Source organism: Prionailurus viverrinus, chromosome B3 (genome assembly GCF_022837055.1).
Source record: "Prionailurus viverrinus isolate Anna chromosome B3, UM_Priviv_1.0, whole genome shotgun sequence".
NCBI classification, from domain to species: domain Eukaryota; kingdom Metazoa; phylum Chordata; class Mammalia; order Carnivora; family Felidae; genus Prionailurus; species Prionailurus viverrinus.
Window position 1 is genome coordinate 115,556,110 of NC_062566.1, and position 16,187 is coordinate 115,572,296.

Consider the following 16,187-nt stretch of genomic DNA (forward strand, 5'->3'; position numbering starts at 1 on the left):
GGTAAATACCAGTAGTGTTATTGCTAGATCCTAGGGTAGTTCTATTTTTAACTTTTTGAGGAACCTGTATACTGTTGTCCACAGTGGCTGCACCAGCTTGCATTCGCACCAACCCTGCACGAGGGTTCCTTTTGCTCCACATTCTTGCCAACACCTGTTGATTCTTGTGTGGTTGATTTTAACCATTCTGACAAGTGTCACATGCATACGTTGTTAAATTTATATTGCAGAATATTTAGATTCTGTTTCAGTAAACTGATGCTAGAGATTTCCATCAAATATTTTGACTACATATGACTATATAAGTCATTGTTGTAAAGTCTATTTCATCTATTATTATTAGTATAGCTATTCCAGCTTTCCTATGGTTGTCTGTATGATTTCTTTTTTTGCACCCTTTAATTTTCAGTCTATTTGTCTTTGAATCTAAAGTATGTCTCCTTTAGGGAGGTGGTGGGGGGTGGGCTAAATAGGCGTTGGTATTAAGGAGGGCACTGGTTATGATCAGCACTGGTTATGATGAATCACTAAATTCTACTCCCGAAACCAATGTTACACTATATGTCAACTAACTAGAACTTAAGTAAAAAATTGAAAATACAAAATAAAGCATGTCTCCTTTAGAAAGCACAGCATATAGTTGGATCATGTTTTCCATTCACATTTTATTGTTATTATTGATATAGTTAGCTTAATTCCGTTTTTGTATTCAATTGTATAGAGCTAAAACTGACTTTTGTATATTGATCTTATATCCTGCAACATTGCTAAACTCTTTTCTTCTAATTAATTTTTAGTGGATTCCGTAGGATTTTTTATATATGAGGTCATGTCATCTGCCGATAGAGAAGGTTTAACTTCTTCTTTTACAATCTGAATCCTTTTTTTCTTTTTTTAACTCCCTCGTTGTCTGGCTAGAACCTCCAGTACAGTGTTGAATGGATGTGGTGAGAGTGGACATCTATGTTTATTCTTGTTTTTAGAAAACTTTCAGTATTTCACCATTAAGTATGCTGTTGCTATGGGTTTTCAGTAGATGCCCTTTATCAGGTTGAAGAGGGTTCCCTTCCCTTCCTAGTTTGTTGAATGTTTTCATCATGAAATGATGTTGAATTTTGTTGAATGCTTTCCCTGCATTAATTGAGATTTTGTTTGTTTGCTTTTTAATGTGTGTGATTTTATTCTTTTATATGTGATTTTTGTTTTCTTTATTCTGTTGATAATGATATATTAATTACAGTAATTGGCTTTTGGATGTTAATTTGCATCCCTGGGATAAATCCCATTTAGTCATGGTGTATAATTCTTTTTATATGTTGCTGGATTCCTTTTGCCAGTATTTTTTTTAGGGATTTTTGCATCCATATTCATAAGAGATATCTATAGTTTTCTTGTGATGTTTTGTCTGCTTTTGGCATCATGGTATCTGCTTGATTTGAGATGCTGGCCTCACAAAATGAGTAGGGAGTTCCTTCCTGTTCTATTTTTTGGAAGAGTTTGTAAAGAGTTCTTTAATTTTTTTTTTTTTCAACGTTTATTTATTTTTGGGACAGAGAGAGACAGAGCATGAACAGGGGAGGGGCAGAGAGAGAGGGAGACACAGAATCGGAAACAGGCTCCAGGCTCTGAGCCATCAGCCCAGAGCCCGACGCGGGGCTCGAACTCAGGGACCGCGAGATCGTGACCTGGCTGAAGTCGGACGCTTAACCGACTGCGCCACCCAGGCGCCCCTGTAAAGAGTTCTTTAAATGTTTGTTGGAATTCAGTGATGTAGCCATCTGGGCCTCTGAGCTTTTCTTTGTAGGTAGTGTTTTTTGGTTACTCAATCAGTCTCTTCACTTGTCACAGATCTATTCAGATTGTCTGTGTTTTCTGGGGTCAGTTTCAGTTGCCCTTTGTCTTTCTAGGGATTTGCCCATTTCACCTGAGGTGTCTAATATGTCACTGTACAATGGTTCCTAGTATCCCTTTATAACCATTTTTTATTTCTATAAAGTTGGTAATCATGTCACTCCTTTAATTTCTGATTCTAGTAATTTGAATATTTTCTCTTTTTTTCTTAGACTAGCTAAAGGTTTGTCAATTACGTTGATCTTTTCAAAGAACCAGCTTTTGGTTCCATTGATTTTTCTTTATTGTTTTTCAGTTCTCTATTTTATTGACTTCTGCTCTAATATTATTTCCTTCTTTCTGCTTGCTCTAGTTTATTCTTTTTCTAGTATTTGAAGGTTAGGTTATTGATTTGAGTCTTTCTTCTTATTGATATAGGCAGTTATAGCTATAAACTTCCTTATAGGCACTGCTTTGGTTGCATCCCGTAAGTTTTGGCATTTTTATTTATCTCAAAGTATTTTCTGATTTTTAAATTTCTTCTTTGACCTATTGGTTATTTAGGAGTATGGTGTTTAATTTCCACGTACTTGTGAATTTCTCAAATTTTTTCTTACTGTTCATTTCTAATTTCATTCCGTTATGTTCAGAGACATACTTTGTATTATTTCTACTCTTTCAAACTGGCTAAGGTTTGTTTCATGGTCTGTCATATGGTGTATCCGGAGAATGATAGGTCACTTAACTGTAAGACCTCATTGTAAAAAATATCTTCTCTGAGTGATTTTTTTGGTTTTTCATTGTGTTTCAGATTGTTGTTATAATGAGAGGATTGCCTGGCAGTGGAAAGACACATGTTGCAAAACTTATTCGAGTGAGTATGGGAAAGCCAGAGAATTGGTTGCTTTTGTTAGTCACTTGCCTTCATGCAAGCAGCATGGTGTCAATCCAGGTATTTCTCATTTGATCCATTCTTGTTGGCCCATGTGGGAGATGCTATCCCATAAACATTTTGTTCTGCTTAAACAGGTATTTTTGCCTCTGCTTGATTTGAATCCGCGAGATTGCATATTATTTAGCCATGAGAAGGAAATTTGTTATTAACGTTCATTAATATATTCTATAAATGCTCTTTAACTCTCTTGACTGTATGATTCTTAGGATAAAGAGGTAGAATTTGGAGGACCTGCACCCAGAGTCCTAAGCTTGGATGATTACTTCATCACTGAAGTGGAAAAAGAAGAAAAAGACCCAGATTCTGGAAAGAAAGTGAAAAAGAAGGTATGGCATATTCCTCTCAGATTACATCTTGATTCATTAATAGTATTGGAAGGAAAACATGTTCAGAGAGTAATGTGGCTTTTTTTTTTTTTTTTTAATGTTTCTTTGTTTTTGAGAGAGAGAGAGAGAGAGAGAGGGAACAAGCCTGGGAGGGGCAGAGAGAGAGACGGGGAGACAGAATCTGAAGCAGGCTCCAGGCTCCTAGCTGTCAGCACAGAGCCTGATGCGGGACTTGAACTCATGAACCGCAAGATCATGACCTGAGTTGAAGTCAGACACTCAACTGACTGAGCCACCCACTCGCCCCAGTAATGTGGCTTTTTTGAAGACAAAGAAAGACTTCTCTTTTTTGAACACAAATTTTAGTACTTAGGTGTGAAGGAAAGACTACAAAGTTATCTCTATCCTGGTGGTAACTAGGGAAGAGGTTTAGGAAGATTCTTTGTCTTTGCTAACTCCATATCTCTTCTGGGGTATCTTAGGTAATGGAATATGAATATGAAGCTGAGATGGAGGAGACCTACCGGACCAGCATGTTCAAAACTTTCAAAAAGACTCTGGATGATGGCTTTTTCCCCTTTATCATCCTGGATGCCATCAACGACAGAGTTAGACATTTTGACCAGTTTTGGAGCGCAGCAAAAACCAAGGGATTTGAGGTAAAAGAACTGTAGAGTACTTTGTGTTACCATGTAAGTGCTACATTTGTTTGCTTAATCACTGTTCATTCTTGCTTAGGTATATTTGGCTGAAATGAGTGCAGATAACCAGACTTGTGGCAAGAGAAATATTCATGGAAGAAAGCTTAAAGAAATAAATAAGGTGATTTTTGAAAACATAGGAGGTGTTGTATTCCAAACTTCATTTTGTTTGTATGATCACTGTTGTCTGGAAATAATTGTTTATCTCCTTTACTTTCAGAAAATCTTTTCTACCTTCTTTAGTAAATGTTTCTTATCCTTTGTATCTAAGTGAAAGAGGTGTGGCCTACCTCTTCCTGGAAGTAGCCTGTTAGACTTCACAGTATCAGTTAAATTTGTCTTAGGTGCTCACTTGGTCTTTCTTTGAGTAGTTTCCCGAGATAACTTGACCTCCTGAATCTCTCAACAGATGGCTGACCACTGGGAAACTGCACCTCGTCATATGATGCGTCTGGACATTCGTTCTCTGCTGCAAGATGCTGCTATTGAAGAGGTAAGTGTCCTTTGCCTTGAAAGCAGTGCAAAAGGGACCTTTTTTACACCTGCTTTATTTCAAAAAAATTTTAAATTACAGAAAAGTTGCATGAGTAATATAAGAACACCTATTCAACTTTCATTGAGATTTACTGATTGTTAATATTTTGCCACATTTTTCTCTACACAGAGAGATACGTCTTCTTACTTCTACTGTTTTCACTGTTATTGTGAAACCGTTTAAGAATTAAGTTGTAAACCTCATAACCTTTAACCCCTCACCTCTAAATACAGTATTTGAGTAGGTATCTCCCGAGAACAAGGGCATTCTCTTAACAGAACTAGAAGTCTCAATTATCAAATTCAGGAAATTTAATACTGATAAAGTACTGTATTAAGTAGTACAAATTTCCTAAATTAAATTTCTTGAATTATCTCATATATAGTCCATGTTCATATTTCACCAGATGTTCCCATAATGTGCTTTAGAGCTATTTTTAAAAATCTAGGACCTGGTCCTTTAATATAAAAAATACTTTCTCAGCCATGTCATCGTCAAGAAAAACAAAGAATTTTTGGAGAGTGTACACCATTTGTTCTGTAGAATGAGCCTCAATTGGGTTTTGTCTGGGTGTTTCCACATGATCAGTTTTAAATTAAACATTACCAGGAATGCTACATAAGTGATGCGGGGTCCTTAGTGCATCATATTAAAAGCCATGTGATGTCAGTTTATTTCATTCCTGATGATGGAAATGTTGATCACTTGGTTCAGGTGGTATCCATCGAATTTTTCTACCTTTATCCCTTTGTAATAATCTGTAATTAGATACCTTGTTAATATCCTGTTCCTCAAAAGATTTATCACTCATTGATAATTTTTGCCTACATCAGTTATATCATGGAAGAAGAGAGAGGTTTGTTTTGTTTTTTTTTAAATCAGTTGTGTACTTCTGTTTGGTTTGACAACCTGTGAATGAGGGTTTTCTATACTTAATGTTATCATTGTATTTTTATGTGTTTTTATCCCCCAAAGTCGTTCCTCAACCCATTTCCTCTGGTTTCTGCCCCAGCCATTCTCCAGAGACTTTCTCATGAAAGATTTCCATGACAGTAGATAATTCTCACTTCTGTTTCTTAATTTGGCAGCCACATATGACTTAGTTGACCCATGTCCACCTTCTTGACAACATATTTCTTTTGGCTACTGTGAGTCCACCTTCTCCCAGTTTTCCTCCTGCCTCTCTGGCCGTCCATTTCAGTCTCCTTTGCTGGCTTTTCTTGCTACTCAGCCCTTAAATGTTGGAGTTCTTTAGGGCTCTGTCTTAGGCTCTTATCATTCTGCACATTTGATATAGATAATCTTTCTGGTAGCTTCGGTTGCCACATATGTGCCCTTGATATTAAACTGTCAAGACTGGAATGAATTTTAGCAGTATTCTAACACTAATTATGTTTTGGTAGAGAGGTTGTGGGTGATTTTTATAATTCTACCATTGTTTTCCAAATTCTCTACCAAAAAACATATACTACTTTAGTGCATCTCAAATGCAGCCTATCCAGTATGTAAATCATAAAAACCTGTTCCTCTTCTGGTATTCTCTATCTCAGTAATTAGACCCACCAATCACTTGGTTGCCGAAACCTTGACTCTTAGTACCTGTGTTACCCTTTGCTCTTTATTCTCTGTCCTACCGACTTTCAACCTTATCCTTCCACCATGTAGTCAGGCTCCAAGTTTTGTCAAGTTTACCTTATAAACACTTTTCTTATCTATTTCCTCTCTGTTTGCATTGCTTCCATTCTGGGCCAGGCTACTATCATCATACTTTTCACTATGTCCTTTCTTACATTTTGAAATTTGAATCATACACATGTTTTACTTGATTGGAAAAATGCCTGCTAAAGGTTTAGAAAGAAATCTTAGTAATCCATAGGCATTCAAAACAGGTAATCATCAGCTTAGAATAGATTATTATTCTCAAATTCATAGGGAATTATAAAGATGGATAGCCCGAGAAAATGAAAAGCAGGAATATCATTCTGTCTTTTATAAGTTCTGTGTCAAAGTTTAGGATTTAAGCTTCCTTAGGGTATAACAGTGAGTCTGTGCTGCCTTGCTCTGGGCACCTGTGCTTGTTTGAGATCTCAATAAGGAACTCAACATTTTCCTAAATGTTAACTCATTGCTTTTTATTGGGATAATGTAGGTAGAGATGGAAGATTTTGATGCAAATATTGAAGAACAGAAGGAAGAAAAGAAAGATGCAGAGGAAGAGGAAAGCGAACTGGTAGGAGACAGACCAACCACTTTGAACAAAGTGTCTCTATTAAAATCCTTAAGGGTTTAATCTCAGATCTGTGATCAGATTACTGCTGCTGATATGCACCTTAATGGTCAAAGTTTCCATAATCATCTTTAAGGAGATTTTTGGATACTTTTTATTTTTCCCCTGACCAAAAGAACCTTCTACTGTACTGTTACATGAAAATTTTAGAATGCTAAGAAACATACCCTCCTAGTCACTCATCTATTATGGGTGGCTTTAGGGGAGTATACTTTTCAAGAAAATCAATTACATATGAAAGGGCATTCTCACATTCCAGCAGATATGTGGTACAACCTACCCAACATATGCATAATTGTCTCGTCTTTGCTACAAGATTTCAAAATTGAGTTTCTGTCAACTGAGGCAGAAGATCTTCTAGAATGAGGAGGCAGAGGGTTGCCACTGACTGCTGGATTTGTTCTTCTGCATTTTATCCTATTGAGTGATGGGGAAAATGATTTGACTGTGTAGGCAATGCATTTTGCTTAGGCTGATTAGAGGCTTTGTAGTGTGAGTTCAAAGTTCCCGTGTACCTACTGTAAATGCTTTTGATCACACTTCTGTAGAGATGTTTGCCTTACCCTGTCATTGAAAAATACGCGACCTGTAGAGTTATGTTACTTTTCAGTGTTTGCTAATGAGACACAGAGATTAGCAATGCCTTGAAAGAGTGTTTCTTTTTTAATTCAAAACATTATTTGTTTTATTTAATACTTCAGCCCTTGCTAAAGCTGCTTCTCATATTCTTCTGAAAATGTACAAAGCGAGAACCCTGATTCCTACCCCTAGAGAATACAGACTCTCTAAGAAGTGGTCCCATCAAACCCATGTGTGATACAGAGGACTCTGAAAAGAAACTGTGTGTACATAGAGATGGTGTCAACCTCTACATTCCTAGATTTCATATGCGGATTAAAAAATAAGCTTTAAAGATAATGGCATTTGAGTCTCAGTATGTTTTTTTGTCTTTAAACAAAATATTTTTCTTAATTAGGTTGTTTTTTGACATATATGATCTAAAATGTAGGCAGGAAGTTCATTTAAAGGTCCACGCTGTTCTGGAATATGGCTAATGACCTCGTTAGCTCCTTGCAGCGTGTGTACTAGGAAGTGATCATGTGAGAATTCTATAATGTTAGCTTTCTGAAGCTCCGTCTTCCTTTTGTGGAGATTTCAGTTCAGGACATGGTTCATAACATCTGATTTGTGTAGGTGTAGATCAAAGCTTGGAACTTTTCATTGAATGTGCTAATTATTTTGAAAAGTGAAACACGCTGTAAATACTCTATTTTTACACCAGAAACATGGCAAAGAAGCCTTAAAACTCTACCCTGCTGGACTATCTTTTATTTCCAAATGGCCTAACATTTCAAGCAGTGAGAAGATGATACAGTTGTAAGGAAGAACAGGGTGGTTCCAGCAGAAGGAAATTAATATACTCATTTTGCTTATCTTTATGTTATAAAACTTCTCTTAACCCATTCAAAAATGCAGAATCCAGATCTTCTACTATTGGGTTCTATTCCAACAGTAAAAGATTCTTGGAGAATTTTAACCAAAGGGTTAAGAGCAAGTCTCATGTCATTCAGACCATTTTCATTGAATTCTCAATAAACTTGGCATTTTCTACTCTGTGCTGATCAATGCAACTGGGTGAAATCCAAACTTTTCTTGGTTAAGAGAATCTTTTTTGGGGGTCATCGGTATGATATTTTTCCTTCTTTAGTGCTTTAGTGAATTTAGTAGATACGACTCAGAATTTATAGATATATTATTCTAGTGATGCTTAAGGTTTTCAGATGATTTTTGAGATATCACTTGTACAGATTTCATCAGTACTTTTAGCACCATCACTTCAGCATAGCTTTGTCTTGGTTTGTTCTAGAAATGTATTTGGGAAAGATGATATGACTTATAACCTGAAGTTACTACCTAATAAGTTGAAAGTGAATTCTTAGTTTGACTTAAACACTAGAAATGTACAAAACCTATAGGTTTCCTGGAAGAATTCTGATGCTCCAGTACTCTAACACAACAGTTACTGTCATGAAACGAATGTTCAACACACTTTCCACCTTACCTTTGTGGCAGTCTGTTCCATGACCTTGAATATTCCCAGTAGTAGATATATTAGTTCTTACAAGAAGATGCTGACACCTTTGATGAGTCTGTTCTGTACAGTAAGTCCTAATATTAAAGCTCTGTATGTTAGGGTTTAATTGAGAACAGGGTCCAAATGAAGGAAAAGAGGAATCATCACCATACACTTGCTAGGTGAATAAACGAAAAGGATTACTACATAATTAAATAGGTACATTGGAAAACTTGAAAATCTTATGGGACTTTGTTTGAAATAAACTACCCAGTTATTTTATTAAATAAAATATAAATTGCCTGTGGAGATTTCTGGTTTTTCGTATAATAGGAAAATATCATTTTAAAAGACATTGAAAATAATAATCTGGGTTCCAACTGACGCAGAAGAAATGCTCTCACATTGATTCAGTGAAACCAGCCTTTGTAAGATCTAACTGGTAAATGGGTTGAGTCATTTTTAAATGAAGTTGGAACTTCATAGTTGTGTTCAGTGATACCATTGTTTTCTTCTTTCTTTTGAGTAAAGTTACACTGAAATATAAAGTAGCTGTCTTGAAGAACACTCTTTGTACCTCATGGCTACTATCACTTGAGAATTGCAGTTGTATTTAGAAAATAAGCTAGCTAGTTATTAGAAGTCTTCTGCTACTCTGAATGATATTAATACTAGCACAGAAACGACCGTACGTCCTCTCCATATTTACTGTTTACCTGTTGTTCAGACTACAGCCGGGTGTCCTGAACTGTAGCTGCCTCAAAGCGCCTTCATGATACTATTCTGAAGTGACTACTCTGAAATCTGGGCAGGGAAGTTTGGTGAATTGGTAATTCAGTTTCTTCAGAGATAATGAGACTGTGTTTTCCCTAAGGATATATATATATAGACATATATATATGTAACTAGTGAGTGGAAACTGAATCCGTTCCCAGTTTTAATGCTTTTCCAGTTCAACAGTGATATGCATGTATGTGTCTCTTTCTAACCCTTCGAGCTTCTCTCTGTGTGCGATTTAGGGTTACATTCCGAAAAGCAAATGGGAGATGGACACATCTGAGGCCAAGCTAGGTGGGTATTTCCTTTTTCCTGTTTTTATATGTGATACCTGATGGTAATGGTCATAGATCTTTCTGCTGTAAGAAGAACAAATTTCTCCCTTAAGCCAAGATTCTTGGCCTACCTTACGTCCTCAGTCTGTTGTGCTAGCTACATCTTGTTTAACTAGTTACATCTTGGGACAGAGTGAAAGAAGAGTATTTTAGAGGGACTGCCTTCAGTACCACTTCAGGGTATTAGAGTAAGCGGAAGTATGATGCATTTAGCAACAAAATGCTGTCACTTGTGAAATCCGTTCTGTTATATTAATCAGAAATGTTGGTGCGATGAGATTTCTGCTTTTTTAAAAGAATATTTAACTGCAGGCCAAAGTTGAACCTGATTGTGAATACTTTGGGTAATAATAGTAGTAGGAATAATAAATATTGAAGTTTAAACATTAATGTAAAGGCAGTTATTTTCCTTGTGTAATAGACTAGAGTTTCTGGGTACGGGGAGGTAGATCTATAATTTAGGTTTTTGAGGAGCCTGCTTTGTAAGAGTCAAGTTTCCTTCAAGTTGTTTTTAGCGCCAGATTACAAGGTAAACTGGTTAAAATGATTGCCTAAATCAAAACTTGGAGTTGCTTAACGTGAGGTATCCCGTCAAGCAGAACATCCTACATGTGCAGTGGATTTTCCTCCCAATATTTCATGGTCGTAACTACAAAACTTTTTTTTTCGTTTACTTTTTTCACCTCACTTAAAGAGAATCCTTTAACACATCGATTTCAGATGTATTAATAAATAATCTAAGAAAATGAGATGAGGGCTTTCTAGAAGATTGACCTTACTAATGTATGTAGCATGACTGTCAGTCTCTGCGTTTCTCTTCCTGGTATCATGCTGTTACTCCAAAACTGAAGTAGCCTTCTAAATATCTTAAGTTCCTAGAAGAAATCTGAGTCATTTAGCTGCTTCACTGTTGGGGACACATTGTGTTTCTGATGCAAGAGGAGTGCATTTTACACACAACCGCATAAGTTTTGCCTTTTATTTTGCTCGCGTGATCACGTGGGCAATTGAGGTTCACTAGGCCCTGTGTAAAAAGCAGTTCCATAAACTTCATTGTTACTACATTATTGGGAGAGGTACTTTGTTACACAGTCTAGAATTTTTTTCTACTGTATGATATGTGAAAGTTATATGTGATTACTGACATATTCTTATGCTAGTCTTCCCTCCTTGGGAAATCCTAGTCAATGATCTCTTCCTCTAAACTTTCAAAGCATTTATAAATGTTTAAGTGCAATTACATATGTAGGAAAATAACAGGCACAAATTACTTTTTAAATAATAATGCTTAGGTCTGCTTATTTTGATATTAGATTAAGTCTGTTTGAAGGTCTGTACTTTGAGAATAACTTGTAAGACTGTAAGATCATTTCCTTCTTCTGGTTCTCTAAATAGCAGTTGTCTTTTGGGGCAAAAAGAGATCATAATAAAGAGACAACAGGATTGTAAAAGTGATAAATATTTTAGCCAAGCGTATAATGTTCGCAGGCATTACAAATACATGATCTAGGATAATACTTTTTTAAACTTGAGCTAGTCCATTTTCTATTTTCCTTTCTAATTTCTAAAGAGAAAGGAAAATGGAATTTTCTTTCCATCAAGAATATATGATATTAAACTTGGTAGTGATTTCTGGAAAAAATTCTGGCCTACCATTTGCTTCTCAGAAAATATATTTTATACAAATTCACTCCAACTTAAAGAGAGAGTGTTAGGCAGTTAATTCCAGAAATCGATTTGTTAAATCATTTTTATTTACTTATTCAGTTAAAGGCACTGAAGGTGTAGTAATGAATCTAGAAAATAAATCCTAACATGTTTGCTGCTGCTATTTTAGTAAGAGTGACAGTGATGTTTTATGTAATGACTGGCATCTTGCACCACGGTGTTATTTTGAGAGCTAATCTACCTGTGGAGGAAGGCAAATTGAGTGTGAGCATCCTTGAAAGTGCTTTTGCTTCTTTGAGATTGGTCCATGGAGCCAAATGAGAAGAAGATTCTTCTCTAAAACATGAGGCTCTTCACCCGAGAATCAGCCTATTTACAGTGCCCTTCCTTATCTTAACAAATTTAATAGATTTGATTACAGGGTACAATTTATTTTTCTAGGTACTTTACCAACATTCGTAAATTCCTTTTGGTAACATGACTATGCTGGATGGAAACATACTAAGCTTCATCAGTGTAACACACTGAGCCAGAAGTGATAAACCTGTGTAACTGAGGCGTTTTGATTTACAAATGAGTCTGCCAGTGAGAAAGTGCTCGTTTACCTTTCATGCAACTGGTTAAATCTCATTGCAGATTCTTGATCTGTGTTAATTAAGTACAGTATGCAGTTCAGCCAATGTTTGAGTGTTAAATTGGAAGTGGTGTAATTCTAGAAAGATTCAGAACTGGCCTGAAATACATCCGGCATCGGTGTCATGGAGTTGTTAAAGACCGCCTGTGGCCCACTTCACTTGCACCTGACTGGCTCCTTCTCAGCTGGGACACAGGCACCCTAATGCAAGGATGGGTGTTACATGCCACGTCGGATGCTGGGGTTCAGCACTGAAGCTACTTAAATTCCAATGATGTGATTTCGGTTTCTCAAATTGTGAGAAACTGAAAGAAGGTTTGAGACTGTTACCCTAATTTAGGTTTCTCCATACCGAGTACTTTTACTTTTCTCATCTGTCATTTGTCTCTGCTTATGAGTCATTGTGTATTGGCCTTCTACATGTCAGGCAATATCATCTCTTCACAGTTGGAATGAAATTATTACTCATATAGGCACATAACCCTTGTGTGTTTACCATGAACAGATTTTCAGAAACACCATTTATGTTTAGAAAATGCATACGTGTATGTCTACAAAATTTTTCTGTTGTGCTATAATAATATATACTGTTCTGAAGATGTGGGAAAATTCTGTGACCTGCCAAGTTGGGTATTTAAACCTTCATCTTCATCGTAAAACTTCATTTTTGAAATTGAAACCTCTGAAAATCCTTAGTATGAGTGTATGGGATACCAGCCGTCTGCTGTAATTAACACCCCAGATTCCTCTTCCCTCACCTTATGCCATACGTCTGTGTGTTTGGGTTTCCAGGATGCCATGTGGAAGAGGTATGAACCTTTCTTCAGCCCCAAGAAGGAAGCTTTAAACATGTGTGCACAATGAAATTTCAAATTAAACATTACGAACAAGGGTGTTCAGACTAGTAGTTCATGTTCTTCTGATCTTCCATGTTACACATATGGGACTCCTGGTCTGTAACTCCTGTCACATACCCAGTGTATGAGGCACAGTTCTTACAGTTTTCACACTGCCCTTCTGCAGTGCTGCCTGGCCATGCTCCATTCCAGGGGTTCAGATACGAAATTATTCCTTTGAAGTATGTTAACGTCAAAGTTGATCTTAAGTTTGGAAATCCTCTGAGGTGTATTTAATAAGTCTGTTGGAGCTTCCTACTCTTCTGGTAATACTGTAGACTGTTGAACTAGAACAGTTCTATTGTTTGTGAGACTTCATTGGGTTTATAATACCACAATCTACATCCCTGTGCAATCAAGGGGTCACTTCTTTAAGCATTTGTATATCATGGCCTGTCATATACATGAAAATGGAGCCATTTGGTACAGCATGTGATTTGCAGAGGAGATTAGGAAACTGTTTCTGTTGAACTCATCCACGTTAAAAAATTTTCTAAAGCAATATGATAAAAATTTATTGAGTTTTGTACAGTGTTGGAGTTTGCCTTGCCGATTTTTCAGTAATACTGCTTTTATCGGGGAGGGTTTTAGGAAATAAAAGCTTTGCCAAGTATGTGCAATCTTACTGGTTTTTGAAGCCTGTATGGTATGGTACAGTTAGTTGTGTGTGAATCTTTTACATTTGAAGCATAAACTCCCCCTCCCTCCTGCCACGGCTTCCATTGTGCTTTTCTTTTCATATCAAGTTCTCTCCAACTTGGTGCCCAAAAGACTTCTATTATATACACTCTGCACCCTTTTTGGAGTTTAATGAGGTGTGGTTATTGTGTATTTCTGACATTTTGTAGGTTTTCTTTTATTGACTTGCTTAATAATAGTGTGTGTGTGTAACCGCAGATGATTCCAAAGTTCAGTGCTTCAATGTAGTTAAAAATATATATAGCTCATGATATTCTACATACAGAATTCAAAATCAGTATTAATAACCAATGGAAAACACTACACATTTTCATCGCGTGTTCTTCTTGCAGACACCTAAACTCCTATCTCCTAATTTCTGAATCTGCAATCTCCGTTCATTTAAGTGGTTACAGTTTGGGCCCCTTAGGAAACCCAGCCCTCTCAGATTGAGGATTCAGAAAGAAAATTTAGATCTGGTCACTTTGGCTGACTAGTTCTTAGCCTCAGAATGGTCAACAGTATTTCATAATATAAACAAAGAAAAGGGCGATCTGTACAATCATCTTACTCAGAAACGTTAACTTAACGGCAAATCCTCGTACAACCGTTCCCAAGGAACCGTTCATCTAAAACCTTCTTTAAACGTTAGCTTGGCTCATTAAGTTGTTGGTACTACCTGCTTTTCGTATGACACAGTATCACATGTGATTACCGATCAAATGGGTGGTGTTAATATTGTGTCAAAGAGGAAATAAAAAAAAGGAGAAGAAAGAGTTTTTAGAAAAACCCGTCTTTGCATTTTCCTTCAGGACATGAGAGCTGAAGTGTGACTTGAGGGGGCGGGGGCAGGGAGGCCAGGAGACCAGTGACTTTTCTTACTCTGCCTGTATTTGTTACTTAAACCAACATCGTAACGTAATGCCTGCCAGTATGAACATCAAATAAACGATGGAAGTTGCACAGAACTTGGTGTTATCTCCGCCAAGAAGATAGTTGGATCTGCAAGTGATGCTGCCCTCAAAAATGTGGATGTGCCCTCTGACAGTGCTCCAGACTTCTTTTCCTTTAGTTGTGTGTTGTGTGCAAATTCACACTCTCCCTTAATGCTGCGGCTCTGTGTTTGTCCCTCAGACAAGTTGGATGGCTTGAGAACTGGTACTAAAAGGAAACGTGACTGGGAGGCAATTGCCAGCAGAATGGAGGATTATCTTCAGCTCCCTGATGATTATGACACTCGTGCTTCTGAGCCTGGGAAGAAGAGGGTAAGAGACTTTGTCAACAATTGCCAATAGGGGAAGGGCCCCGTTAGGCATCTGGTTTTGGAGAGTTATAGGCAGATAAGAATATGAATGCTATCTTTGGAGTGACTTAGTTTATATTCTATCATATTACAAATTTTTAAAAAATGAGTCAGACCTTGCAAGTTACCAGATTAAAAATGTATAGGTACTTTAAAAAATGAAAAACAGAATCTCACGTGGCTAGCACGTTGTCAACCTTAAAGGAGTTTGAAGGGGCCGCTTGCGCTGTTTTGTCTGGGGCAGAATAGCTAAGTGCAGAGTAAAGTGTGGAAGACGATCTGTGGAATATCTTAATGGATTAGATCTAGAGAGTCCAGGAGTGGATGGACTCAAAGGTGAATCTTCGGGGTTCTGGCCATGAGCACTCCATGTGTGTGGTGCCATTTACTGAGTCAGAGAAAACTGGGGAAGTCCAGTTAGAGAGTAAAACATGAGAAGTTCAGTGAGAGACCATTTAAGTTAGAAATGATAATAGAACTCAGGACTCCAGAATTTCGAAGTTCAGGTAGAGGTAAATGTTTCAAGAAGTAAAGAGTAGTCGATTGTTACATGATACAGAGAAGACAAGTAAATTGGGAGCAGAGAAATGGCTATTGGATTTGGCAACATGGAGATTGCTGATGATTGATCAACAATCAGGCAGGTTTTCTTAGAGAGTTGAAGGGCACAAGCCAGTTCGGAGCTGACTGAAGAAGGAATGGGAAATGAAACATAGAACAGCCAAGGTAGACAACTTCTTGAAGTTTTGCTGTGAAAAGGAGCAGAGAAATGAAACCAGGATATTGCATAGGCTTTCCACATAGACGTTTATGTATATCCTTTTAAAACAAAATAACGAAGCAAAAAATACCATATTATGTGTGATCCAGATAAGCCTTTTCTAGCTAATTTGTCTTGATTTTTGTATATAAGTGTATACAAACTACCATTCTTTTCAAATAGCTGCCCAATCTCCATTGTTTGGTTGTTGAGGTATTTATCCAGCCCTTTATTGGTAGATACTTAGGCTATTTTCATTTTATTGTTAATATAAACACTATGGTGAAAGTCATAGTGCATATGCATATTGTTTTGAAAGTATATCCCTAGGGTAGATTTTTAGTACTAAAGCTGCAGTCTTATAGAGTGTGATTTATCATTTTGACAAATACTGTGAGGTTGTTTTCTAAAAAGGTTACACCTGTTTA

At 36.9% G+C, this 16,187-nt stretch overlaps 1 protein-coding gene across 3 annotated transcripts in view; it reads left to right on the forward strand.

The window, feature by feature from the left end:
- Window positions 1–16,187, forward strand: part of YLPM1 (YLP motif containing 1) — a 76,333-nt gene that overhangs the window by 47,163 nt on the left and 12,983 nt on the right. The window contains exons 12-19 of one of the 3 annotated variants that reach the window (XM_047861253.1): window positions 2,642–2,704; window positions 2,992–3,111; window positions 3,594–3,770; window positions 3,850–3,933; window positions 4,222–4,305; window positions 6,497–6,577; window positions 9,728–9,779; window positions 14,831–14,961. In XM_047861253.1, the coding sequence (XP_047717209.1) occupies window positions 2,642–2,704; window positions 2,992–3,111; window positions 3,594–3,770; window positions 3,850–3,933; window positions 4,222–4,305; window positions 6,497–6,577; window positions 9,728–9,779; window positions 14,831–14,961 (792 nt within the window). Of the gene's footprint in view, window positions 1–2,641; window positions 2,705–2,991; window positions 3,112–3,593; window positions 3,771–3,849; window positions 3,934–4,221; window positions 4,306–6,496; window positions 6,578–7,335; window positions 7,553–9,727; window positions 9,780–14,830; window positions 14,962–16,187 lie in introns of those variants that run through there. The other 2 variants (XR_007152755.1, XM_047861255.1) reach the window with 2 other exon arrangements.